The 26,109-nt window shown below is 40.4% G+C and overlaps 1 protein-coding gene across 1 annotated transcript in view; it reads left to right on the forward strand.

Moving 5' to 3' along the window:
• Positions 1–26,109, forward strand: part of GRID2 (glutamate ionotropic receptor delta type subunit 2) — a 695,511-nt gene that overhangs the window by 630,950 nt on the left and 38,452 nt on the right. The window contains exon 14 of the mRNA XM_021396235.1: positions 3,398–3,564. Within this exon, the coding sequence (XP_021251910.1) occupies positions 3,398–3,564 (167 nt within the window). The remainder of the gene's footprint in view (positions 1–3,397; positions 3,565–26,109) is intronic.

Genomic DNA, 26,109 nt, shown 5'->3' on the forward strand with positions numbered 1-26,109 from the left:
GTGTGGAGCCAGGAGTTGTACTCAGTGGTCCTTCTGGGTCCCTTCCACCTCCAGATATTCTATGATCTTAGGCTAAAACAAGTCTTTGTGAAAGATCCATGGACAGATAGTTGATCTGCAAATCCCAGAAGTATATGCTAAAAATGGAATTAGACTCCTCCTGAGCTGCTAGATCATTCAGATTCTTAGCAAGACAAGATTTTATTCTCATATAAAAAAAATGTGATTTGGAAAGAGTTCAAAAGTAGTGTTACTGGTAATGGAAGGACTAAAATGATAGATTTGCAAGAAAATATGGAAGAAAGCTCTATTAGTATCACCCAGCTGATCTAAGTAACAGAAAAGCTGATTATTAAAAATTGTCAGCCCCAGAATTAGAGTACTTTGAACTACACAAGGCAAAATAACTCAGAATGACAGAAGAACTTTTTTTTTTAATAATAGTAAAAATAAGTGTGTGGAATAGCAATAAGATCTGTTAGACTAAGGGATAGTTCCATGAAGAGAATAATTGTAAGCACAATTTCAACTTCGGTTTACTCCATGGGTTTGAATTCCCTAGACTGGTAAATGGATGGGGCAGAAATTCTAAAAGGAATGTATTTTATTGCATGAAGCAATCGTGTATTGCAGGTAAATGATTGGGATGATGCCATCTGGCCCTTCAGTTTCCCTTTCCTGCCTCCTGCGCATTAACTGAGACTCACTGTGATCTTATCAGTGAGAAATAATATCTTTGCAGTACCCTGAACTGTGATATTATTAGGTCTGCTCTAAGGATATTATATATACCACTTCATCACAGATATTACTGACAGTAAGCACTTTTACCGCTTTTATATATTCTCACCGTGAGTTGTTTTACAGAAAGGCAGACAAATCAAGAGAATTCATCGTGACCACCTGAGCAACTGATAAGCTTCTTTACAAGCACTTATGTGAATTCAATGCCACAGGGTGTTAAAAGGGTGAGGTAGGATCAAAGCATAAATCTAACACAGCCTTCAAAAAAGAACCCTAAATATTATTTCCTTTATGTAAAACTACTCGTCTACTTGAACCCACTTTTTCTTCATTCTTTTCCTTTTGTGTTGTTTTTGTTGGAAAGTCCATCTGATCCTTTCCAGTATCTGCTTACACCCTTCTGATCCTCTCTGCTTTCTCTTTTCCTCTCTTGCTTCCTACATACCATGATTCTTTGGCCTTTCAGGCTATAACAATCAGAAAGATCAACACCATAGAAAGGTGTTACAAAAAGATGCATAACAGCAGGACCAGCACAATAGAAAGGTGTTATAAGGAATGGGAAAAAGATTGCTCACTAATTTCTGAGGATCTAGGTTCACAGAGGAAGGATCTCTTTCCAGAGATCCTTTCTCAGTGGCAGTCAGCCCTTAAATGAGGTCTAAGAGAGGTGGAGCCTGGCTCCACCCCCTCTGGTCACACAGGTGAATTGCCTTCACCTGTGCTCCCAGGGCTGACTGGCTCTTTCCTCCAGGTGTTCAATCAGTGGTTTAGGCCGTGACTTTGCAGTTCCTATACACAGGCCAAGTAATCATCCTTTCTAAAGTTCCCCAAAAGCACTTTTTTCTCAGTCACCCCCTCTATTTCTTAGCCAAATAGTGCATTTAGGAGGAGTAAGTATAAGTACACTGGCACAAAATTGAGCTAGTAGATGCTTTGTAAATTGCGGTGCCTCAAGGATAAGAATGCAAGTTGTAATGTTTGTTAACAACAAGTTCATTTATATCCTTTATTCTCTGGCCATTTAGATAGACTTAAACCTTCAGAGAGAGACAAAAAAGCATTTTTGACCATTTTCAGAGCATGCAAATTAAAACCATCCTGTCCTGCATTAATGTGTGTGTATGTATTTTGAAAATAATTCTTAATATCCTGCTAATCGTTCAGAGACTGCAGGTAATACGGTTCCCTTTTTGTTCCAGTATTTACATGTGTGCCCCCACTACCATGTCTACAAATGCAAATAGGAAGTATTCCCTTCCCAGGCCTGCAATCTAATTCAGATTGATTATGCATGAAAAGGAACGTGTCCCAAATGCAATAGTTCCTTGTGCACTACATCTTGTGAGCAAGCAGCCGGTTTGGCTTGCTTCAGTAACTTTTATGTGTAAACAGTCTTTAAAAACATAATCTACATTGTCAAAGCCTAATCTAAATTATGTACTGACATTGCTTATCTTGATATGCTGACTTGGTTTTGAATTCTCTTTGGATTGCTTGGCCCCAGATGGCCTTCTTGTGTTTTGTTTACTTTTCACTTAGCTGTCACATATTTATTCCCATTAGATGTACAAAGTCAATGGGTTCAGCCTAGTTTTACAGTATAGCTGGCTAATATGGCATGGGGAAAACACTCAGTGAAGCCAGGCAGACGGGCAGGAGGAAAGCAAAGTAATTCTTCAGTTCTAATGTAGAGACCAATGAAGCAGGAAACTGGTAAACGATCTGTAACAGCATGTGGAGGGGTGGGTTTTTTTGAAAAATCTGTTTTGACTGGGAAGTGAAAATTCATTGAAATAGGGAAGGGTTTATTTATACTGCTTGTCTGTTTTTAAAAGCTTTTTTTCTGAATACATTCTAAAATTCTGTATGCATTCCATATATTATTTTTTTTAATAGATTTGTTTCAAATGTAACGGGTATTAAAATATTACTTCAAAAGCTTAGAGAGATAAGGAGTTGTTTGGGATTTACCTTAATCAAACAGAATGACTTACATGCTCTTCCTGTACAAAATTCTTTGAAGATATGTAAAATCCTTTGTGTTGGCTCTGGCTGTGAGGAAAAAAAAAAAAGAAAGAAAAAAAACAGAAACAAAAACCCTTAGTTGATGTTATCTTGCCCACAATCATGCACACAGTCCAAAAGACAAATGGGTGCTCATGCCATCTACAGCATCTTGAAGCATGACTGAAATGTGCACCATCCTGAACTGTGCTCTTCCATCTGGATACCCACACCTACCCTCCCATACTTCTCCCAGTGCAAATACCTGTCTTCCCTCTAAACAGTTGTTTTAATGGCTCAAAGCTAAACCTTGGTGCAAGATTTGGGGGTGGAATGTAACATTGACAGAGAAAGCCTGAAGTTTCTTCTTGTTGCCTGAGCAGAGAAAGTAAAAGTTTCCTGCATGGTACTGTTTCACTGATGGCATGTTGCTCTCTGATCACATTTCCTCCATTTTTGCTGAGCTGCTCAACCAAAGCACCACATGGTACCAGTCACAGTGCATTTTTTGTTTTGACAACCGTTGGGCACTCAAACATCAGTCTCTTTAAAGAACAGACTGTGCCAAAGCTGCCACCATTTTACAGTGCACTGGCCTCCCTTTGGACTTAGCACATCATCTAAGATCTTGCTCTGTTTACTGCAGGTGAAACATGGGAACTATGCCTTTGTATGGGATGCAGCGGTACTGGAATATGTGGCTATCAATGACGGAGACTGCTCTTTTTACACGATCGGGAACACTGTTGCGGACAGAGGATATGGAATTGCACTGCAGCATGGCAGCCCCTACCGAGATGTTTTCTCACAAAGGTAAGGGCTTGGAGGAGAAACAGGTCCTAAGAGAAGGTCTTTTTGAACTACTGACCTTTCTTTTAATTTAATTTTCTGTGAAAGGAAAGGATCTTCTCTTTGCTGCATAGACATTCATTTTTTCAGAGATACAGGATTATTCACTTTCCTAGAAACTTCAGTAAATATACTTCATATTGCTTATTAGGGTTTCTCTTGTTTCTCTTGGAAAACATTAATGAGATAGGCTAAACTTCCTCAGCTGGAAAATGAGAAAAGAGTTGATGCATTTGTTTTAGATGAACAATAATTCAACCCTTCCTGTTACAAAAGCCTTTTCTTAAGGAGAATAAGGTAAACTTGGGTGCTAATGGGAAAACTGAAATGGATGAACAAATACATCTGATGTTTCAGTGAAAAGACCTGGGTTAGAACGCAGAAGCTTAGATGCTGATCTCAGTACTAATGAGTGTCTTGGGCTACAAAAATGAGATCTCTAGACATGCTTATACTATTGTGTTGCTACAAGATTCCAAAATACTAAATTGTACGTATTGTGCCTTTGCAATGTTCATGCTTCATTCCACTATTGCTTCCTAAATCATAGAATCATGGAGCGGTTTGGGTTGGAAGGGACCTTAAAGATCATCTAGTTCCAACCCCCCTGCTAGAGACATGGACACCTCCCTCTAGACCAGGTCGCTCACAGCCCCATCCAGCCTGGTTTTGAATGCTTCCAGGGAGGAGAGGGCATCCACAACCTTGCTGGGCAACCTGTTCCAGTGTCTCACCACCCTCACAGTAAAGAATTTCTTTCTAATATCTAGTCTAAATTTACCCTCTTCCATTTTCCCCTTGTCCTGTTGCTCCACGTCCTTATAAAAAGTCCCTCCCCAGCTTTCCTGTAGGCCCCGTTCAGGTACTGGAAGGTTACTGTAAGGTCTCCTCGGAGCCTTCTCTTCTCCAGGCTGAAGAGCCCCAACTCTCTCAGCCCGTCCTCTCCAGCCCTCTGATCACCTTTGTGGCCCTCCTCTGGACCTGCTCCCCCAACTCCATGTCCTCCTTGTGCTGGGGGCTCCAGAACTGGACGCAGTATCAAGATATGTGTGAAACGTAAAAAATGAGTAGGCATTTTTAGAAAATGTCTGTGCTCTGACTATTAGGAGATGTGGGCTAATCTCTTGATCCTTTTTCATTCTGGACCTATTCTTTCAACCCAGTTTCTAATGGTTTGCATTAGATGCACATAACAAAATCTTACAGTTGCTGTGATGGAATTTCTTAGTGTGGTTGAATCGTTGTGTCAGACTGATGAGCTTCATTCAGGCTCTTGCCTTTGCCTTTAGTCCATAGAGCAAGACAGGGGAAAAGGTAATCAGTGTGTAACAGTATGAAGATTCAGACAAATCAGTCCACTCACACACACTGTATGAACAAGGAAAGCTTAAATTCTTTAAATCCTGTTCTATTTTGGGAATTATTTGGCTGATTTTTTTGCTGTCATAGCAAGTAATATAATACAGCAGATCACAGGATCAATGATAAGTTTAATTTCATTGAATGAAATATGTATTTGCTTTATGTATTCCAATTAGCATTAGAGGCAATTACTTACTGAATACTTCAATATTCTGACCATGTCCAGGCTGAGTCTATTAAATGTCTCCGTAACGTTCAGGTTCTCCATGCAAAACAAAGTAGCAAAATTTATTCCTGTACTCTTCCAGCTGCTAGAGTTCTCAGGTGCTAGTCAAGGTGTTCAGTCATATTCTTCAAATGACCCATTTAAGTTTCATAAGTTGTGTCTTTACTAATAAATACAATGAACCTGCCAAGTAGCATGGCATGGCTCATAATCAAACAGCTTAGCTTTCCTTGTCCTCCTCACCATTGCTCTGCTAGTCAAGGTAGATATAACCAAACTTCCCCTTAGGAATGATTTTTGACATCATTTTTAGAGTTACTGTAGGTCTCAGTACACTGGGGAAATGTCATATCTCGTTCTGGTAAAAGATTATCTTCTGCGCTACAGCACTCAACACCTGGAGAGGCTGGCTTACACCTGCTGATGCCTTTAGGAACTTCTGGATCATCAGTCTGTGCAGGCATGACATTTCCAAGTATAACTTTATTTCCTAACAAAATTTCACTGTATTACATTTTGAAGGTGTAGGAAAGCAGAAGGAAGCATAAAAATTTGCACATATATAGCTCTTTTTATCCAAGGATCTTTGAAGCAATATTTAAATATTACCATCTCTCAACAGAAAGTAAATGCCATTTCCATTTAATTCTTATGAAATATATGACATAAGGGGACTTAAATGAATTCCCAAGGTCGGATGATTTTCCCTGGTGGAATCGGGGATCATAGGCACTCTGACTTCCTCATTTTCAGTTTCCTGCAATAGTTACGAGAGTTCAGGCGGTTGAAGAAAGGGATAATTTGTGAGATCTCTGGCCACAAGAGGGTCTGGATAGATATGCAGAACTCAACACTGCTGACAAAATAACTCACTGCATTATCAAGACTAATGGCTGAACAGAGAAATTGGAATTTGCTTGGAGTTAAACTACCTACCGGAGAATTTAGAGAGCCTGAGATGTATGCTCTGCAAATGTCTGTGCTGCTCTTATATTTTTATTTCTGTATTATAAGAGCTTATTATATTGCATTTCTAATTATGTCCATAAATATAAATTTACAGTTTGAATCTGTGAAACACTATATGAGAAACAAACACATGGAAGAGAAAGCATGCTTACAAGGTAGCTTACAAGGGTGTTTTTTTTTCTAAAAACCCTTCATTACTGTTCCTTATGATTAATTCCATGTGGTTTTCACAAATCATCCTTGCTTTTCTTCCTAATGAAAAGGCTGAACAACCTCCAGCTGATGCAGCCTGCATGCTAAATAGAAAGGGAAATAGATTTCACTGGGTGGGATTAGCAAATGTTCACATGAATATTTCACATTCTTTAATGCAGTAGGGAACTGGCTTGAAATATATTGGCATTTCTCAATCTTTCCCCAAATAAATATATTTATGTGAAAATGCAGGGCTTCTCTTTTATGAAATGGCATATAAACCCATAAGCTGCATAGAGCTAAGTCCCTAGGGTGTAGCTGTAGACGGTCTAGCAAGATTACAGGAGATTTTGATCTCAGAGCAGGAAGCGTGAGCATGAGTTTAAGGCTTTAAATACCTTTTCTGAACATCCAGGCCATTCCCAGAGAACCAGGAAAAGAGATAGAGAGGTGTAAATACTCACCCCTTCTCTCACAGGCTACAGGGCATGAGTTGCCGTCACAATAGCACTGTGGTGAGGTTTAGACATTTGGGATTTCCAAACATGTGATACGTTTGGGATGTCTGCTATGTCATTCTCTAGGGGACTGACACATGCAAGGCGCAGAGGCTGCAGTGCTGCATGGTGATGACAGCATGCCTGCATTCATAATTTTTCAGGTATAAAGTGAGGCCTGTAACCTTCAGAGAGAAGAGGGAGTGCTGCCACATATTTGAACTGATGCAATTTAAACTCAGAATTTTAACTACAAATGCAAGCTTGATGGAACCCTGTTCAGGGTTATTCTCTCTATCCTGAATGAAATCTAATGTTTTATGGGTGAACAAAACATTTCTGATGAGTAGAGTTATGTCATTCAAGATGCAATGTCAGTATACCTTCAAGAAGCCTTTTTGTGGGTACGGCTTAGTGTAACAGAAAGGCCGCTGCCCGAAAGCAGCGCAAAGAAACTGATCTTTAAGACCTTTCTTTTCCATGTGCAGAAGGTCTCTTCTAGGCCACAACTACGATGTGAGCCACAGCAAGCGGTCTGACTGCAGAGTGAAGCTGCCCTTTTGCTGTCTTGGGACAGGGAGATGGCCTTCTGGGGTCCCACGCAGTTGCTGTGACCATTCTGCCTATTGCTGCCTCTGAAAACATATTCTTCAAGCTCATCCAAAAAACAAAATGTGACTTTAGCACTAGCCATGTAGAAAATGCTGTAGGTAACATTTGAGTGATGGACTTGTAGCATCCTAATGACTTCATTCATGTGTCAGAGATTTTAACAACTGCACCTGGCCATGCCATTAGGCAGCCAGTTGATGTCCATGAGTAGATTGCTGTCCCCTTGTCTTTGTCACTAGGGCTTCACCTTCTGAGCACCAGAAGCCTCCATGCAGTGCATCAGTTTTCTCTGTCTCCCTGTTTCTCTTTCAAAGTAATGACAGAGGCTTTAATAATACGAACTGCCAAATTTTGTAGGAGACTTTGAAGAGGATGTGTCATTCGGTTTGTGAGGAACAGTGTGCTGACACTAAATTTGACACCTGTTAAGTCTCTTCAGTTCTAAACTCTAAAAATTCCACTGACCCCTGGGAGGCATAAATATAATTGTGAGCTCTTTCAGAGCAGTCACAGCATGCCCTTGCTGCCTGTGGTGTAGCTGCAATGGTTCAGGCATGGTGCTGGGGCCTGGCTTCTGGAGGGATCGAGGAGGAGGCGATGGGGAAGCACTCAGATCCTGTTCCTGCTCCCCGTCTTCTGCTGGAGAACTCACTTGTTCTGCTGTCCTGGCAAGAGAGCACGTTACAAGCAGAGGGAACGCTAATTTCACACTCGTAGGAGGCCAGCTTCTCACTTAAGCAACTCACAGCTGTCAAGACCCAGTACCACTGAAAAACTAAGCCACAGTTGTGCTACATTTCTTACACAGACGCTCTAGGAGTATGTGTTCTGCCTCAGTGACTTCACTTATAAATAAAAGGACACAGTGACAACAGGAGGGGAAAAAAAGCAAAATTGCCCACGGAGCCAGTAATATGGGACTCAGCTCATTGTTCATCAGCTGTTTCCCCAACCAGTGCTGATCCTGGCTGAGTTCTCAAACACCTGAAGTCATCTTTGTGCCCAAAGAGGAAGCAGCAGCCACAAACTCCTGGTAATAATTTATGAGGGGTGGGGTATGCAATGGCACATTGCACGACAGGGACAGCCACCGTGTAGCTTCTGCAGAACCTGCATATTTAATTTGGCACAAATCACAACGAGTTACAAAGAATTTGTGTTCCAGCTACAGAAGTCAGTCATTTCTTTCCGTCCTGGGGAAAAAAGAAACAGAGACTTATAACGATTTCCCCACAACAAGCTCTAAGACACCTTGCTAGCAGCAAGTTGTTGCATTTTCAGATGTCCGAAACTTTGGAGGCAAAGAGGAGAGCCAGCGTGCACAGTTTGACTTCCCCTTCACAAATCATCAGGGATATGCTTTAAATAAAATGGTATGGATTTTTTCTTGTCCTTTTTTTATCTCATCAGCAAAACTCTGAGGTTTAGAAAGTTCCTGCCCTGAGTCATAAATATGTGTTCTCCCTGCCTCCTTGCTATTAATTCTCCCTGCTCAGGTTTTAATTCTGTGTCTTGGAGGTCACTGATGTCCAAAGACTACAGTGCGGGGAAAATTACTTCCTTCCCAAGTACCTTCATTTCTTTTTTTGAGACCTCAGGACTATGTACTCCTTTCTTTAAGAAAATTGCTCCCTCATTTATGTTTTCAATGAAAATCCAAGTGAATCTCCCTTACTTTCTAATTTATCCCTTACCAGATACAGGGAATTTAACCCTCCTAACACTCCAGAGGGCTGTCCATAATGACCTAATTGGATTTTTCATAGTTAAAAACAGTGATCATCTAAAGAACAGATCCCTGAGTAAAAGCTCAGGTTTGCTTTTGCCTCCGTCATTTGCTTAGAATTGTAATGCTGTTCTGAGCTGCATTTTGAAAAATACAGTACAGAAACTAGTAAAACTCCTCTCTCCCTCATTTTTATTCTTGTAGAAAATTGGGAGAATTATTGGTGCTGAAGCAAACCCTGTATTTAAATAGAATTTTTTAATTCTTAGAGCCTGCCCTTAGACTATGTCACAAGTACATGCAACTGAAATTACATGAGGAAAAAATGAGAGTTTGTTCCAAATTTCAGAGCAATTTGACATGAGAATCCAATATTAATTAATTTGTATATTGTCACTGTTAAGAAAAGAGTTAACTTCGAGGTAGCACATAACAACAGGATAGTTTTTCAGGTAAGTAGGATGTGAAACCCTCTAGTAACACACCAATGCAATACATATTTATTAATCATCAGAAATAACACATTCCATCCTAATTTTATAACTGTACACATGAGGCTCGTAGGAGCGAAACTAGGAATTACATTAGACTCTAGGCCTCAAAATACATCCACCTTCCTTGTTCCTGATCCAGGTCCTCTGAGATTAACTACAATTGGCCTCCACACCTTGAACATTTCATGTCCACGGTAAAGTCGTTATTAGAAACTGAGAAAGATAGAAACACCCATAGAAACACGGACTTTAGCAACTTTTTAATATGCCATAATACTAACTGATGGGGTGAGTTAAAAGATTCTGCAGCAAGTCTGAAATTTATAGCATGCACATAATGGAAAATGTATTAATGAAAATATATAACAGCAGCCAGCAGATTAGTGGGCTTTTAAAATATACTATAATATTAATTGATGAGGGTGAGTTAAGGGGTGCAGAAGTAGCAGCACTCAGTAGCTTGAGGAAGAAAGGCATAACGGAAAATCATTAGGCCTTGTTGCAGTCATACAGCATCAAGCTATGAAAATTAGGGAACTGCTCATCTGCTTTGTCATGGGAAGGCACTCCTGAATCTGGTGTATGTGAAGGAGTTGCCGCTCATTGTAAACGAGATGCTGTTAAAAAAAAAGATACCTTCTCACTTACCTTGCTACTGTCTGCTTTCAGAAAGGGCACTGCTTTCAAAGTTTCAGAAAAGCAAGCCAGGTGAAGTGCTTATAAATCCCCCAACACTAGCCCTGAACTATTCCAATGAAAACATTATTAAAATGCAATGTGTTAAAATTGCCAGTAGATATCTCTTTGCAAGCTATTTCTTAAAAACTTTATAGCCTTAAGCACCTCAGACTTGGTTTGAAAAATGACCAGATATTGCCCAAAGAGATGCGTGCTGAGAGTCAGTGGCAGAAACATTGCTCATCCAACTATATGGAAGTAACATTTATTGTAAGATAAGTTGCTCATGTGTTTTAAAGTTTTATAGAATGAGTGCACGGCTGCAGAATTTGAAACAGCTTAGTTATAAATCTGATGACAGCAAAGCTAAAAGACGTCTCAGCAAGTGGCTTCCCTCCGAGACCTTTCAATTTTATGAATCTCTAATGAGGAGATTATGCTTGTGGTTAACACGCACTTTCCTGGAGCACTTCTCACTTTTTGTGGCCACCTTCTCTTGTGCTCGTGTCCATCGGCCTCAAGGGGAGCAGATATAACTGCTGAGTGAGTGCAAAGGTTCCCCAGCATAAAGGAGGGATCAGTCCGTGCAGCAGTCTGGTTTACAGAACTACGAATAAAGGCTTAGCTTTCCCACTCCTATGGCAGCACTGCCTGCCAAAGGTTGTTGCCTCTTGACCTAAGTTGCATACAGCGCTGGTCAGCCAATTTCAGATAAAATGAGCAAGAGAAGCAAAACAGTAAAGAATAATAGATCTTTCCTAACCCATTTTGTTAGTTTGAATGGTAATTGACCTTGAGCTGGACATAAAGCTAGTCTTTAGGTTGCTCTGTTTTCCAGATAAAAATTTAAGTCTTTTGCCTGAAAATAAAGCCTATTTTCAAAGCTGAAATGTGCTCCGGTAAATAGTGAACTTGATGCTGTGACTATCTGGGGATTTATTCATACCCAAGCTGGGAAATTTATTTCTGGGGTGTACAGACAAGGAAGAGCAGCCACTCACATGTTATGGGGCTGAATAAAGAGAACTTTCCTTATTACTTAGTACCGTGCAGGAAGGTGAAGATGGGACTGGGAAGACTTTGCTTTCTGTAGCCCCGAAGGAAAAAATGCCCTGGGGAGGAGGTTTGAAGGAGCTCCGTCCACATTCAGAGAAGGTTTGGCAGTGGTAAGGAAGCCAAGGCTCCTGTCCTGATGTTATCTGGGGTGCTGTAAAAACAGCAAGTGGCTTTGGAAAACTGTGCTGTGTGCTTTGGTTACCATGTAGCCCAGGTGGGCCGCACCGCATTGAGCCTGAGGTCTGAGCCCTGGGGGTGCCCAAGCCAGGGGGAGAAATAGTGTTGTGGCACAGATGAGAATGGCATGGAGCAGTAGGCTGCAGCACACCAAAACCTGGGAGTGTTATAGATGCTGTGACTGCCTGATCGGGATTTCACTTGAAATATTTCATGGACACTCACTCTATGTCATTGACCTGGAGCAGAATGGGCTACCAAGCAAGCAATCCTAACTCTAGAGGTTTTGGAGGGGTTAAAATAGATAGAAGCATTTGGTAATGTGGATCAGCTGGAAACAGTTGGGACTCTTGTTGGCACAATGTCTTTCATGTGCTGCACAGAAGCAAGATTAGCCCAGAATAAATCAGGGACTTGATCCTAGCTGTCATAGATCTGATAACTTTTATAAAAGCCAAGTGTTTTCCAGAGCCACGTTTTGTACTTAAACATGACTTCATTCTGTTTTATGGCTAACTGCAAGCAGAAAATAATGATGATATGGCCAAGGAAAAACTGTGCTTGCCACTTTATTCATAAAACACTTTGCAAAGTGTATTTAGCAATTTGCTATTGTACCTACCTGCACGTAGAGCTTTCAGTGCACGGCTCTGACACTGTATTTAGTTCATACTTTGCTCAGCTAAAACTTCCCATTTGTATGCATTTATTCTGCTTCGTACATTATGTTATCAGTCACTTTCAATATTTCAAAGTCACAGCAGTCTTTTTCTGACACATTTGTCAGAAGGAACTGCCTTGATTGCTGTTATTACAGACTGCAGTTCCTGAGTAAGGGAAAAGTCTTATGCAGAACCAGAACAATGAAATTGCTCAATAAAACAATAGATTAAACAGAATAAAATTAGACTAAATAGGAGCTCTAAATGACCAGCCAAAAAAAAAAAGAGAGGAGAGGAGTGCAAGGCAGGATTTATAATCCCACATAACAAAATTAATCAGGAAATATCTAATTTTTTTAAGATGATATTCAAGGTATTGGAAATGGCTCTTTTCTGCTGCCCGGTAGTGAGTCAGTAAAGTATGTCTTACTTTGACTTCCTGTTAATCAAATGCTGTATTGTATTCCTCTAATGATCACTCTCTACAGAAGGATTTTAATAATCAGTCCATTACAGTCCCAGCACAACATAACGAGGGGCTCTGGCCTAGCCCGAGAGGGTGCTTACACTCCTGATTAACTTTGAGTCCAAGTGGTAGTAATTTATCATGGCACATGAACACATCTCTCCCTCTCATGCGCTTAACGCATGCAGGGGCTTTGCAAGTTGAATCTAAAAGACAGTTCAGTTTCAGTTTAGGACGTTGGAGGAAGCACAGTCATCTGGAGAGGAAATCATCCTTTTGTGCTTACTGTAATTAAAAAATATTTTTTTTGCTTTATATTTACTACTGTTGTCCTCAACTGAAAGAAAAGGGTAAAAAGAAGCAGACTTCCAAAGCAGCGAAGAGCTTTGCCTTCTGTTGTCGATATTACAGGTGCTCTCAACAAGACAGAGAGGTTTAAAACATAAAAGGGCAAATAACTTCACCACCTGCAGTATTGTAGGTGGAGTTCCTAAATACGCTCAAAAAGATCATCTGTGTCTCTAAAGAGATCAGATTCCTACAGAAAGCCCACAGGACGGATAAACTGATTTAAAAAAAAAAAAAGTAAGAATTCTATTACAGTAATATTTGCAGAGAAAAGTAGCAGAATACTTAAGAGGGATTTGCAGCCTTGAAAGCAGGGATTAGGAGTTCCTGACCCAGGCCTGAATTTTCTTGGCTTTGCATGAGAAGAGGAGGTAGCATGTGGAGCTGAGCCTTGAACTGGCTGAGAAGGTTGCCCTCTGACTTGCTGTATTGTTTGGCTGTACTAGTTTCCTTGGGTTTGGGGCGACTTGACTTAATTAGCAAAGGATCTTCAGATCATGGAATTACAACAGATTTATACTGGTTTAGCTGATGGGAGAATTTAATCCTATAAATATTTCTTTGGCATAATTTAGATGTAAGGCTCAAGATTAGCATCCCTGTGAAACATGGAATTTATGTTCTTTCTCCTTTTTGCCTGTGAAGTGCTGTGCAAAGCTACAGAAAGGCGTCAGCTCTGACAGCACGCTTACATACCGTGCAGTAGTCAAGGCGTTCAAAAAGCCATCAGAGTTCTCTCACAGCATCCAATTCCCCTCCATCCTTCCACCATTTTATGCAAATCTGGAGAAAAGCATAAAAGCCACAGAAGAAAAACAACTGGAAATGAAGCATTGTTAGATTTCAGAGGAAATGAAATTTGCTGTCATTCTTTATATCCCTCTTGCATTAGAAATATCTACACTTTTTTTTTTTTTTTAAATAAGCGGCAATAATGCTCCCAGTTAAATATATGAGGCCTCAAGGAGTAGAATCTCTGAGCACCATAGGACCTGGGATAAAGAGATCCACCTACAGCTGAGAAGCCAGCACAGCATTTAATCTCTCTCCTGCCAGTTTGGTTTCAAATTACCCACTGCCTTTTTCCTTTTCTTCTGCCCAAAGTGCTTTCTGGCTGCAGTTTCAGTTAACGCTTACCCCTTTACCCAGGCTGTTAGAGTTGGGCAAGGGCAAGTTTTGGTCCACAGGATCCCTCAAAACTGGCAAACTGCTGGAGTTTGGGATTGGTTCACAGTGGAGAGGGGTTTTTATTTTTTGCCCAGCTTCTAAGAGGAAACAGCATGAGCCCTTTGTCTGTTCATCAGGCTTGAACTGCCATCATCTTCTTGCTTGTGTTTGAAATAAAGCCTGGGGAAGAGGCTCTAGCAAGAAGACTTATGTCCCAGACAGGCAGGACTGGGAGCAGACCATGCTGTGCTCTTTTCAGCCTACTGCAGACCAAGATTTTTCCCACAGTACTGCATTTTAGGTTTAGATTTGAAGATCTGCTTGCTTGAACATCAGGATGCTTGCTCAGAGATGTTTCCTGATCCCTAAAGGCACTTCCATGCATACTAGCATTACTTTCCAAATAGAATAAAAAGTAGAAATGCTAGTGCTTCATCTGGGCTAGGCAATTGTAAGCCCCTTGCTAAAATGCTTAAATCTTACAGCCCTTTAGATCACTAGTATACACCTGGCAGATCCTTTGCAGCTAGAACAATCTCAGGGCTGAATCTTAATAGTGATGGTGTGTAAATAGCACTGTATCTTTATTCAGCAGGAGAATCCTAATTGATTTATTGACCGGGATAAACAGAGTAGTTTATTCCTACCTGGAGATGCCTTCTTAAAGTTCAGTTTGTGATGCTTATGGGTAAAACTTGATTTATGGGTCCTAGATATGACAATATACCCAGAGTGCTGCCTATGAACAAAAGTCATTTTCTCCTTAGACCTGATTCTGGACTCACAAGCCTCTTCCTATACTACCAATGCTAATGGAAACATTGCACCTGGGCAAGAAATGTCCTTATGTGTCTGCTGCTCTTTCCAGCAGCCTGCATTGCTTTCATTTGAGGTTCTAGTGGTTCTTGCCTTGAGCCATAGTGCTTTGACAGCAGGGTTGTAAGAAGCTTTCTTAGCAATGTTTACTTTTCTACAGAATCATTTCCTTGCTGGAGGCTTATTACCCAATCGGAACTTGAGGCTTTCTTTCAAAGAAATTTCAACTAACTTCTTGAACTTGGTTTTAACACAACAAAGTAATACACTGCTGAAGGAGGAAATACTATTTTTTAACTTAAAGCTGGGAAAAAAAATGATGAAATTATCAGGCAATTGCTCACAACCCTGTCAGTCATAACTGCAACTCGTCATTTCTCCTGTGTTACCAGTCTGTTTCACAATAACACTGTAGTTATCTAAATTAACTAGTATCAGCTAGACACTTAGATGTCATTAGGAATTCTTAAACTGAAATCTTCTTTAAAGTTGAAAGAAAAAAACTGTTATTTGATAAGAAGACACAGAAAAGAATGCCTATAGTAATTGCAGAATCAGTAATGATAAAATGAGGAAATTAAGGAGAGGTAAGGAATCAATTCATTCAGCCAAACCTAAATCAGCTTTATAATGACACCATGCAGTTAACCTGTGGTTATGATTATAACATTTCTTTAATTATTAGAAATTAATGGATAAAAACAAGTGTGTGTTTGTTTCTTTTCATTTGCTTAAGATCATGTTAGATTTTTGTCTTTGGATGATTATTTAGTGGCAAAGATGAAAAGGTCAGTAAGCTGAAAGCTAAGAAAATTGAAAATGTGTGGGAGGAGGCTGCTTAACCCTGTTTTACTTTTCTGAAAATCTTCCTTTGGCTTTTCCAGCAGCTGTGCGACATACGCAACCCTTTGTGACACAGGATGCTGAACAAGGTGTTGTAATGGCCTTTCTGGCCCTGCTCTCTGTGAATCTGTTTTCCTCATTTTTAAACCACTCTTCCTCTGCCATCACCCTGCTGCCTTTCTCCTTCAAGCTTATACTCTGCTCCTTTGAAGCGTTTCTCTGTCCTCTTCAGGGCACTTTGGTCACCATCAGCAGCATATGTGAATGTTTCAGCCTAGAGCATGGATAGCTCTGGGACATCGAGGAATCCTCCAGATTGCTCACTCTTCACACCATGAACCCACACTAAACTTCCCATGATCTATTCTGCTTCATTACACTGCTTATTGAATTTTGCTGCCAGTATTGTCTTTCATACTCTTGGGACTGGCATCAGTTGTCATGGCAATTATTTTCAGATGGTTGCAACTTGTGTGCTTGGAGGAGGGTAGGAAAATTGATGACCAGAAGAAGGAGTAGCAGTTAAAAGATGCTGAAAATATCAGTTATTAATACTGCCCAGTGTCAGAAGTGTTTGGGGCTGTAGATAATTTGACTTCAGTCTATATTGTGTGCCTTTCACGTTAGATCCCAGTGAATGTTATTGGTTTGTTCTTTAATAATCAAGATAACATTTAAAATGACTGATAAAGGAAATGGTTCATTGTTGTGAAGTCATTCTTCAAGTTGTTATAGCAGTCATATGCTTGCCCACCTTCCACATGGCTTGTCCATTTCATGGTAGGAAAGAGTTTAAGAAGGAGCTCTGAGGCATGTTTAAGCATAGAATTTCATTAATCATAGAATGACAGAATGGCTTGGGTTGGAAGGAACCTCAAAGATCATCTAGTTCCAACCCCACTGCCATGAGCAGGATTGCCAGTCGCTAAATCAGGCACTAGATCGTGTTGCTCAGGGCCTTTAGTCTCCCTGTGACGCTTAGTTGAAGCTTTCCTAACGCTCCAGTGAGAAGAGGCTCCAGAAGTGGCGGCTGACTGTGAGTTTCAGATCATCTGACCGTGTTGCATTGTGGATGAGACCTGAAGGCAGATCTTTCCATCTCAGTGCAATTAAATATTGGGCCTGCCTAGTGACACTTCTAACATGGATGGGATTGTTTCAAACTTTGAAGAAACTGCTTCACAGCCCTCTCAAGTCAGATAGGCTTAAAAGGAAAAAAAGAAAATCTATCTCCATAACACCTCGGTGCACATTTCTTACTTTGCAGAGCAGCTTGACACAGAGGTGTTTTGAATTATCTTAGGACTACGTTTAGACAAAGAGGAGAAGGATTCTTAACTTACTGATTGGCAGAAATCTGAGCAAGAGCTGCCTACTTCTTTGTCAAGAGCCTGGCTTTCATTGGGGAGGGAAAAGAGGATTCTTTGCACACCAGCTGTCATCTGTGTGTCAAGGGTTTGCTGCAGGGAGTCTCTATCCTGTGCCTGAGGAAGTCACACAGTTATTTTTCCATCTCATCTATTAACCATGTGCCCTGGAAAACAGCAAAGATTTTGCCATACATTGTATGTAGTATTTTAAAACCTCTCAACACAGGAGATAGCAACACTGAACTTGTGCTGGAGATTACGTTTCCTGATGCATCACTGTTTCGTAATCAACCCCCATGAGAGAAAAAATGGTCTCATCATACTTATTTCACCAGCATCTCAAGGGAATAGAAGCAGGTTTCTTGTCACACTAGAGCTGACAGTTTTCTGATTTATGGTATTTAGAGGAAGTTGAAAGAAGATTAAAGCTTCATAATGCTCATTTATTGCAAGAACAGGGTATGTTCAATACAATAGTAAAGTGGGAATTTTTCTTCTGTGGTTCTTGTGTTTGGGGTTGTTAAGGATGGAACTGTGAATAAAGTGATGGCTGAAGTCAAACATACTTGTTTCTGAGGCTGCTGGATGCAAGGTGACAGAAGCCAATTTTAAAACCTTGGTATATTTTTGCTTTGGAGGACTTGAAAGCAAAGCCAAAAGGAAACTGATACTGTAATGATTCATTTGACATGGGAGGCTGAAACTTTCAACAGTGTTGGAAGGCACTTTGCCATAATATGCTTGAATTTCATAGCCATGCTGACAATGTTTATCTAGGATTATCATCAGCAATAGGCACTGGAGAAAGAGGTTTGAGATTGCAGCTATTTAGAGGGTTGGTGAAGTGAGAGTTCATCTGATATTCCCTTTTGGAAACGTATCAAATGCAAGGAAAGACAGTGCTTACCAGTATCATGCATCAGCACAGAATAGAGTGTAAAACCCTCACAGAAATGAGGGATGATCCCTGAACCATCTATCCATGAAGTACCTCAATCCATCCTTTATATTGCTTTCTTGTAGAGCTCTGAAACAACTTTGCATCACTTAGCTATTTATATGTTCACTTAAAATAATGTTTTAAGTAAGCTTGGTTTGGTTTAAATCTGCAGTTCGAGATCTTTGTTGGTCTGTTAAAACAGAAGACCCAAGTGACAAAACTACAGATAATTTACTTTATTGCTGTTCTATGACCATAGGAATCAAAGGGATCTCCTGGGTCATCGAATCCATTATCCTGCTATGATAGGCAAGCACACCATGTGGTTCCTTTCACAGCTTCATCAAGCCCCATCTTTATTGCAGTCCAGAGGATTTTTCATGCACTTGACCGTTCTCCTGGGGGAGTTCTCTTGTTCTAGTGTGCTGCTCCTGTTGGGAAACATCTCCTAACTTAAGTTGCTCCCAGAGCATTCTTTGTAAGTCCAGTCCAAATTTCTTCACAGCTGCTGTGTTAACAATTGCTTTTGTTAATGTTGGCTTTCCCTTCATCTTGCTTGGCTCTTTTTTTTTTTTTTTTGTCTTCAGCCATTCTCACTTTCCCTCCTTGTTTCCATGCACCTCAGAAGGGCTTTTTTCCTCTTGCAGTAAGGTCTCTCTTCATCCCTATATCTCATATCTGCACTGGTTCATTTATTGAGGGTCAGTAATGGCAGTTATGGAGAGCATATCAGATGAGATCGCAGCTGTACCTTCCTCAGTTTGAGTCAGAAATACCTTACTTGGTGCATTCCAGCAGAGCATTTCTCTCTTTCACAATTTCATCACACTGGTGGTTCTTGTTCACTATTAAACCCAAACCTTTGTTGTCCAAATTCACATTGAAACAATGAATTCCTAGCTAGTAAGGCACAACGTCCTTCCTTCTATAATGTCCTTCTTCATCAGCCCTGGTTTCTGACTCTCAACTAAGTAAACAGTTTTTACTGAAACTTCCAAATAAATTCTGTTTAAGTTCTGAGTTTGAATGATTAATAAATTAGGGAGACATTTTCAGACAAATGGCAAACTGATATCAGTATCTGTGAAATCATAATTTTTAATTAATGGTAATTATTATGGCCAGCCCCATGTAGGCCTCCCAGGATGACTTTTTTCTATTTTTTTTGTTTTGATCTGAAACTAAAAGTAGCCTTTAGTAGAAAAATCCCAGTCATCTATTTGAGTAGCAGTGTAGCAATATCAGTGCATTCATGCGGGAAAAGGCCTGATGGGAGTGTATGACTGAAGCTAAGAAAAATCTTTATTCCGTTATTCAAGTTTTGTCATAGACAGCTCGATTCCATTCCCTTCTCTCACACCCACGCTCCTTCAGCATGAGGAGAACAGTAGGACAGAGGAAAATGCCATTATTGTAAATGGAAGTTTACATTTCTTCATTCTTTGCAAACCTGAAGAATAATAAATGCATATCGCATCAGAGATGTAGCTGATGATAATACTACAACATTTGGTCTCTCATTATTCATTGTAGTAGGACAGTTACAGAAATCTTGAATTTTTCTATGGTGCCATTGAGATTTACAACACTTCATTTCAAAAAGCGTGGAACACACACAGTGAAAGCAGAACGTCTCTTTCTTATAGTCAGAGGTCGTATTGGTGATTGCCACCAAGAGCCTACTTTTCTTGTATGAGGAGTGAGATGAAAAACAAATTGCCTCCATGCTCTTCACCTGGGTCCTGAACCTTGTAGCAAAACTAGGCTTTAATACTCCAGGAAAAGCCAAACTCTGGTGCATTTCCCACAGATTGATATTTTACTGCAAGCATTTTTTGCACTAGAACTACTGTTATCTCTGCTGGATAGATGACTTTGTTTTGTGATGGATTTTTACATGTTAAATAGCATAAAATACTGTTGTTATTTGACAAGTATGGGCTATTGCAAAGTATTGAGTGGAGTCGAAGAGAGACTCTTCTCTAAACACTCTCTTCAGATTGACAGCTGCATGTTTTCATTTCAATACTTGGAAGTTTTCAGTGGAGATATACTGCTATCTCCATGGGAGAGATTTGATCTGTGGTCATTGAGACATAGTTCATTTCTGGCTAGTACTAGTAAAAATAATTGTGATGTCAGTTCTGTACCTGAATTGCTTATGATAGATATACTTCTGGATTAGGCAATCTGCACCCTGAAATAATGAGAAATGTCAGGTTTTGGTTAAAAATGAGGAGTGAAATATCTCTGCACATTATTATCACTTTGAAGGATTGTGGTTCCTCTCCATTATTCCCTCCACTATTGTTGAATTGTCCAATTTAAGTAACAGCAATTCTCTCTAGAAACTGTTGGTGGGAGCCAAGGAAATAAAATGTAATAGAGGGATGTATTATAGAAAGGATACCTGTATATAATAGCCACTAACAAAGTTGGGGGACAATAATAAGCAATCGAATTCACCAACTTGAGATTCTTTGTTTTGTTTTTCAAAAATCTGAGCAACATATACTGACCACCCCAGACCTACTAGAAGACACTTTTTTGTACTGTTCCTGCTAATACTGTTAGCACAGCAGTCTCACAAGCCAGATGCATTCTACCTTCATTAAAACTCATGAAGCTGCCAATCTTTCGTTATCATGCATAACTGTAGAAAGAATTAGGTGTCCCATGCTTTCACATGCGTAAAAAGAATAGTTGTGTTTTAATTTTCAAAATTCAGAGTTTTCCCCATATGTGCTGTAGAACCAGCTTCAATTTCAATCCCTTTTTAAAAAGAGTAGATTAGATCACTAATTTCTGGTGTGTTCGGATACGAACATGGATCATTCAGAATTTTGCAAGACTTTCCTCACATATCTACAGTCATTGAATGGATCATGGAAGGGTCAGTTTGCTGAGCAAAGTTGTCTGTGAAGTTTGTTACTAAAGCAGCTTAGTATTGCTTGAAGTTAATACCTGCCTTTGACATGCATTTCTTTAGTGATGGAGTCACAGAGTATTAACGTGCACAAATTTCATTTTCAGTTAGAGATATCCAGATGTTGGTCATCTTACAACTACAACTTCTCTGTATGGCAGCCTGCCCAGAGAATGTCATTTTGAAAAGGGCATCATTCTTTGGTTTGCTTGTTCCTTCCAGATGCCTCACTATTTGGCACAAATCTATCCCAGCATGCCAAGCATCGCTTTTGTGGGAAAAAAAAAAACAGAGTGGGATTCTGCAAGAAGTCCCTTTCAGGAAGTAAAAAGAAAAGCAAGACCTGTACTACCACAAGGGTTTGGTGGCTCTTCAGTGAACACTCAACAAAGTCTTGTAGCACCCTTCCCTTTCCCCATTTCGCCATCTCTACTTGGGCCAAGTTACTCACATGACACTTGTGGGATGAGCTCACAGAGGCATAATACAACAGAAAGTGCAGCAATGACAGCAAAGCAGCAAGTTCCCAGGCTACAACAAGGGAAGATTTGCTCAGTACAACTGCCATAGACGTAGAAATAAAGGAAAGAAATTGCTTACCTTCAGAAGGCTTCAGGCATGCAGGGATTTCCAGCAAGAAACCCTTATCTCTCCCCTGCCAACCCTTAAATGAGGTCTGGGAAGGGGTGGGTCCTGGCTCCACCCCTTCTGGTCACTCAGGTTCATTGCATTGCATGCACCTGAGCTCCCCTGGGTTGGCCCTGCCTTCCTGCCTGGTGCTCAGTCACTGCTTCAAACCGTGACTTGGCATTTCCACTACAACAGGGAATACAAAACTTTACGGGCTACAATGGGTTTAGGTTAATTCTGATTATGTATTTAGATTAAACAAATTAAGGAGCTTTTAAAAGTAAACTGTTTTAATGATAGCTATCCTTTTTGCTCTGGAACTTGTTAAAGTACCGTAAGCAATTAAATCATTATGCAAAGTCACCAGATTTCATTATTTATATCCCAGCTGCCATTGTGGCCCACGAATGCAGTACATTTCTAAATGAGAAACAACCTTCTTTTCTCTCTTTTGCATTTGAGAGGTGTAAGAGAGGCCAAACTGTCATGCTTAATTCATCTTCAATGAAAATGTATTTATTTGTTTTTCATCTTGTAAGTGAATTTAAGATTTAATCTGTGCAGAGTGAAGAAAAGAAATCAACAGCTCTTCTCTGGGCTAAGGTCTTGTGCTGTGTGCCAGGTTTTATTATGAAGCAAATTCTTTATGGCCACATTTCAAAGCCTTGTGTAACAGAGATTATAATAAAAATGTTCCTGGGGTCTGCATCCATAGCAGTGCTGGGTGTCACTGTTGTACGGAATTTAATTTTCTCTCATCACATTGCACATTGCCACAGTATGTTGTGTCTGTCTATTTGATTTACATAAACAAATTTCAGAGTAGCTGGGGTATGCTGGCATGATGAGATGAACACAAAATGTCACCCACTGCCTTAAATGCTCTGCATTGTATTTTAGTTGATATTCTTTACAGGTAGAGTTGCTGCTGCTCTGTTAAATAGGTTTTCATTCATTCTCAGTCCTTTTTGTTCTACTTCACTTAATGATCCATGTCAGCAAGTAGATGCCAGTTTAGAACAAAACAAAATAAAATTGATTTTCACAGTTGTATTAAATTTATTTTACAACATAAAAGCTATCAGTCCGATTCCTAGCTGAAGCCTACATGTGTATTCAGGCAGAGCCTCCCAACCTGAAACCTGCCCAGCCGTAGCTAGCACAGGCACACAAGTTAGCCACTTTGCTTACTTCTACCCCTGCCAGAAAACAGAAGGAGCCCAGGATATTCTCCCTTGCAGCTGACACTAGCTGGCATGGGCATAGGCACTAGCATGTGCATGGGAAGCATGCAGATGTGCTGGCAGCACTTTGCTCCAGCTGCTGGAGGATGGCAGGATTGCCTCTCTCTAGGGGTACTCCTTTTCCTGCCCTGTCCTGACTGCGGCAGGTCTGCAAATCGAAGGAAGTTCTGCCTTTAACTTGGGAACAGGCTTGTTAGAGCATTCAGTTTATTTCCCTGAGAACAGATCTGTCCTCTGCGTTTCCCACTGCTTCTGTTGTCCTGATTTCTTTCTAAAGGCTGTGAATCAAGCATTTTATCTGGTTGTTAAAAAGAAGAATCTTGCTTTTTTTTTTCCTCATACATTTCTTGCTGTAGAAAATATAACATGATTGGTTTACCCAGTTTTCAGTGTATTGTACTCCATGATGTCTTGTAGGCAACCACTATTAACTGATATTAGATGAACACCATCTATTTCTATGGTTCCCATCACTGTGGTATCTGAGCACCAAAGTGGCAGCTTTCTTCTCCTTTCCTGTACTCACATCAGGTTGGCAAGATTTATGACTGTCAGTTACATTCCTAATACTTATGCTTGTACTTATGTTTGTGTATGTTTATGTTTAAATGAGCTGCAGCATTTTACAGAGCTTGCTGATTTTAGCCTGTGTCAGCATTTTGCAGTGTAAGATAAGACAGACTTTTCTATCATTTCCCACAGCCTTAGGTTTTTCAAAAAAGCAAACAAAGAAGAACTAACCAACCAATGCAAAAGCAACTTAGTGCTGTGGCTGCAGGAAAAAAAAATATCTTTTTTTATCTGCAGAAGCTGTAAGAAGGCTGGAAAATCAGAAGTCACCAGGAGCACTGGAGCTCTTTGCCCTCTGCTTGCCTCTAGCAGGAGTTGGGCTCAAGGATGAGTAGTGTGGATGTGGCTTCAGTAATGGCACTGTTGTTTCTGTTGGTAGTTTTAAGGAACACCTGTCATTGCTAATGCTCTAATTGCTGCAGGTTATACGGATTACCTTACTTCAGCTTTCATCTGCCCCGGTGTTGGAACACCCCCAAGTGGGACAGAAGAAGAATCTTCAAACCTACTGAGGTTTGTTGGCATAATATTTAGTATCAGCACGCAGCCTCCTTTGGCTTAAAAAGTGCATCACAAATTGAAATGTCATCTCTGATTCCCTGCAAATATCTGCTTTCTTTGAGAAGTTAATTACTGATTTCGGAGCAGCTGAAATTAGGCCTAATGATGGCCTTCTCTTAATTCTTGACAAGCGATGGCTTGATTGGAACTAACTTTACCCAGCTTTCAAATGTGAAATTTAATTGTGGTACATTTCCATTTCCTCAGATCCTCCAAAGAGGCTAGCTTATTTTCTGGACCTTTAACAAAGTGGGAATTGCAATGCACGAGGAGGCATTTTGAATGCTCTCAGCAGATGATGTTGAATTCTTCAGCAGCAAGCTGTGCACTATGGCTATCCCCCCTACCTCCAGGTAACAGCAAGGAAAATGGGCCTGACACATGGCAGGCCTTAGGAAGGCAGCAGGTGACAGTGACACTGATGGATACCTGAGGATGCATATATTAGCTGAGATAGGTTTTGAAGACAGTTTCTTCTTTTGTCATTGTTGTTGAGCAAGGGAAATGGGTGAGTCATTAAGAGGTCGCTTTCCTTGCCCCAGTGACTAGATGATGGATGCATGGATGGCTGCCTGAATTCAGAAATGTTTCACTTCACTTCCCATGCTCACCAGGTCAGCTTTGCCTGAGGAGGGACTCATCCTGTCTAATTCAGCACATCCCAGTGATGTCCTGGCTTCACCTCCTTATTTTACCCATTCTTTGTTTGGTGTGTGACCATAATCCTTGATTAAATTAAACATCCTTTGTCCTACCAAAGCTTTTCTGAGCCCAACAGGATTAGGCCTTTAGTGAGCTATAACAGAAACAAAGCCTCTAACTCAGAGTAAGTGACTTCCTGCCTTTCTATGTTTTCCTGCCAGAAACAATGAAAATAGCCACAAGAGACAAGAATAATGCAGCCTTATTTAGAGAGTGCTGAATGTAGAGTCTGTGTTATTTACACTCTATCAAATTAAACTGAACTGAATGTTTGCTTGACATCTACCTTTGTGTACCAGGCCTTATTCTAATGGCAGAAAGCAAATTAAAACAAAATCCAAGAATTAGTGGAAAGACAGTGACTTACAGACAAGTTGAACCTAGATGGTAGTGTTTGTCCAGATCCGGCTTTTCTTTTCTAACAGGTTGAATCTGACATTTTATTGTTGTGGGGGTTTTTTTGTGTTTTGTTTTTTGTTTTTTGTTTTTTGTTTTTGTTTTGCATTGAGAGTATGTTTTTATGAGGATATGAAATTGGCCATTGACTCTAATTATTTTCTAAAGACTGATACAGATGTTTAAAAATCCCCTCGGTATCAAGCCTGTGCAGGGACTTCAATCCAGCTGCAGAGACTAGAAAACAGATATCACCGTAGAGGCTAATAAATGCAGTGCTTCCTGTTACTTTGAGCACCTAGCTCTCCAACTTTTGGCCTTCCACCATCCCAAGTCTGTAGGACCCCTTTGAAACAGCTGTGTTTTCTACCACTTACCCATATTCTGCTGTTGGACCAAAAAGTCATTTTTTCGTGAAGTTTCCCAGGGGATTGCAGTCTTTTCTTCTGCCAACAGTGCCTCTTCCTGTACCGCTTCACCCAGAGATTTTGTTTACCTATAACATATACTTCATCAGTGTGATGAAGTACCTCATGCCAACCCATGATGAGTCCCTTCTTTTCTTGACAGCCCTGGCCCACCACCCCACAGCCTTTCTTGAGCAGATTTCTGATGGCTGCTGCTGAAATTAATCTCCTGGGCTGGAGGAAGAGCAGCCAAAGCGCAGAGGAAAGTTCAGGGAAGCAGAAAGCTTTCCACATCTCATCGCTTTATAGGGCCCCTTTGAAGGCTGGAGATGACAGACAAAGAGGAACTGGGGAAGAGAGCATCAGAGGAGACAGAGAGATGGCAGAGAAACATTTGTGCATCCTCTTCTAGCCCAAAGAGTAACTTGAGGTATTTGATCACGTGAGACCATATTTAAACCAGAAAATA

Source organism: Numida meleagris, chromosome 4, assembly GCF_002078875.1.
Source record: "Numida meleagris isolate 19003 breed g44 Domestic line chromosome 4, NumMel1.0, whole genome shotgun sequence".
Lineage (NCBI taxonomy): Eukaryota > Metazoa > Chordata > Aves > Galliformes > Numididae > Numida > Numida meleagris.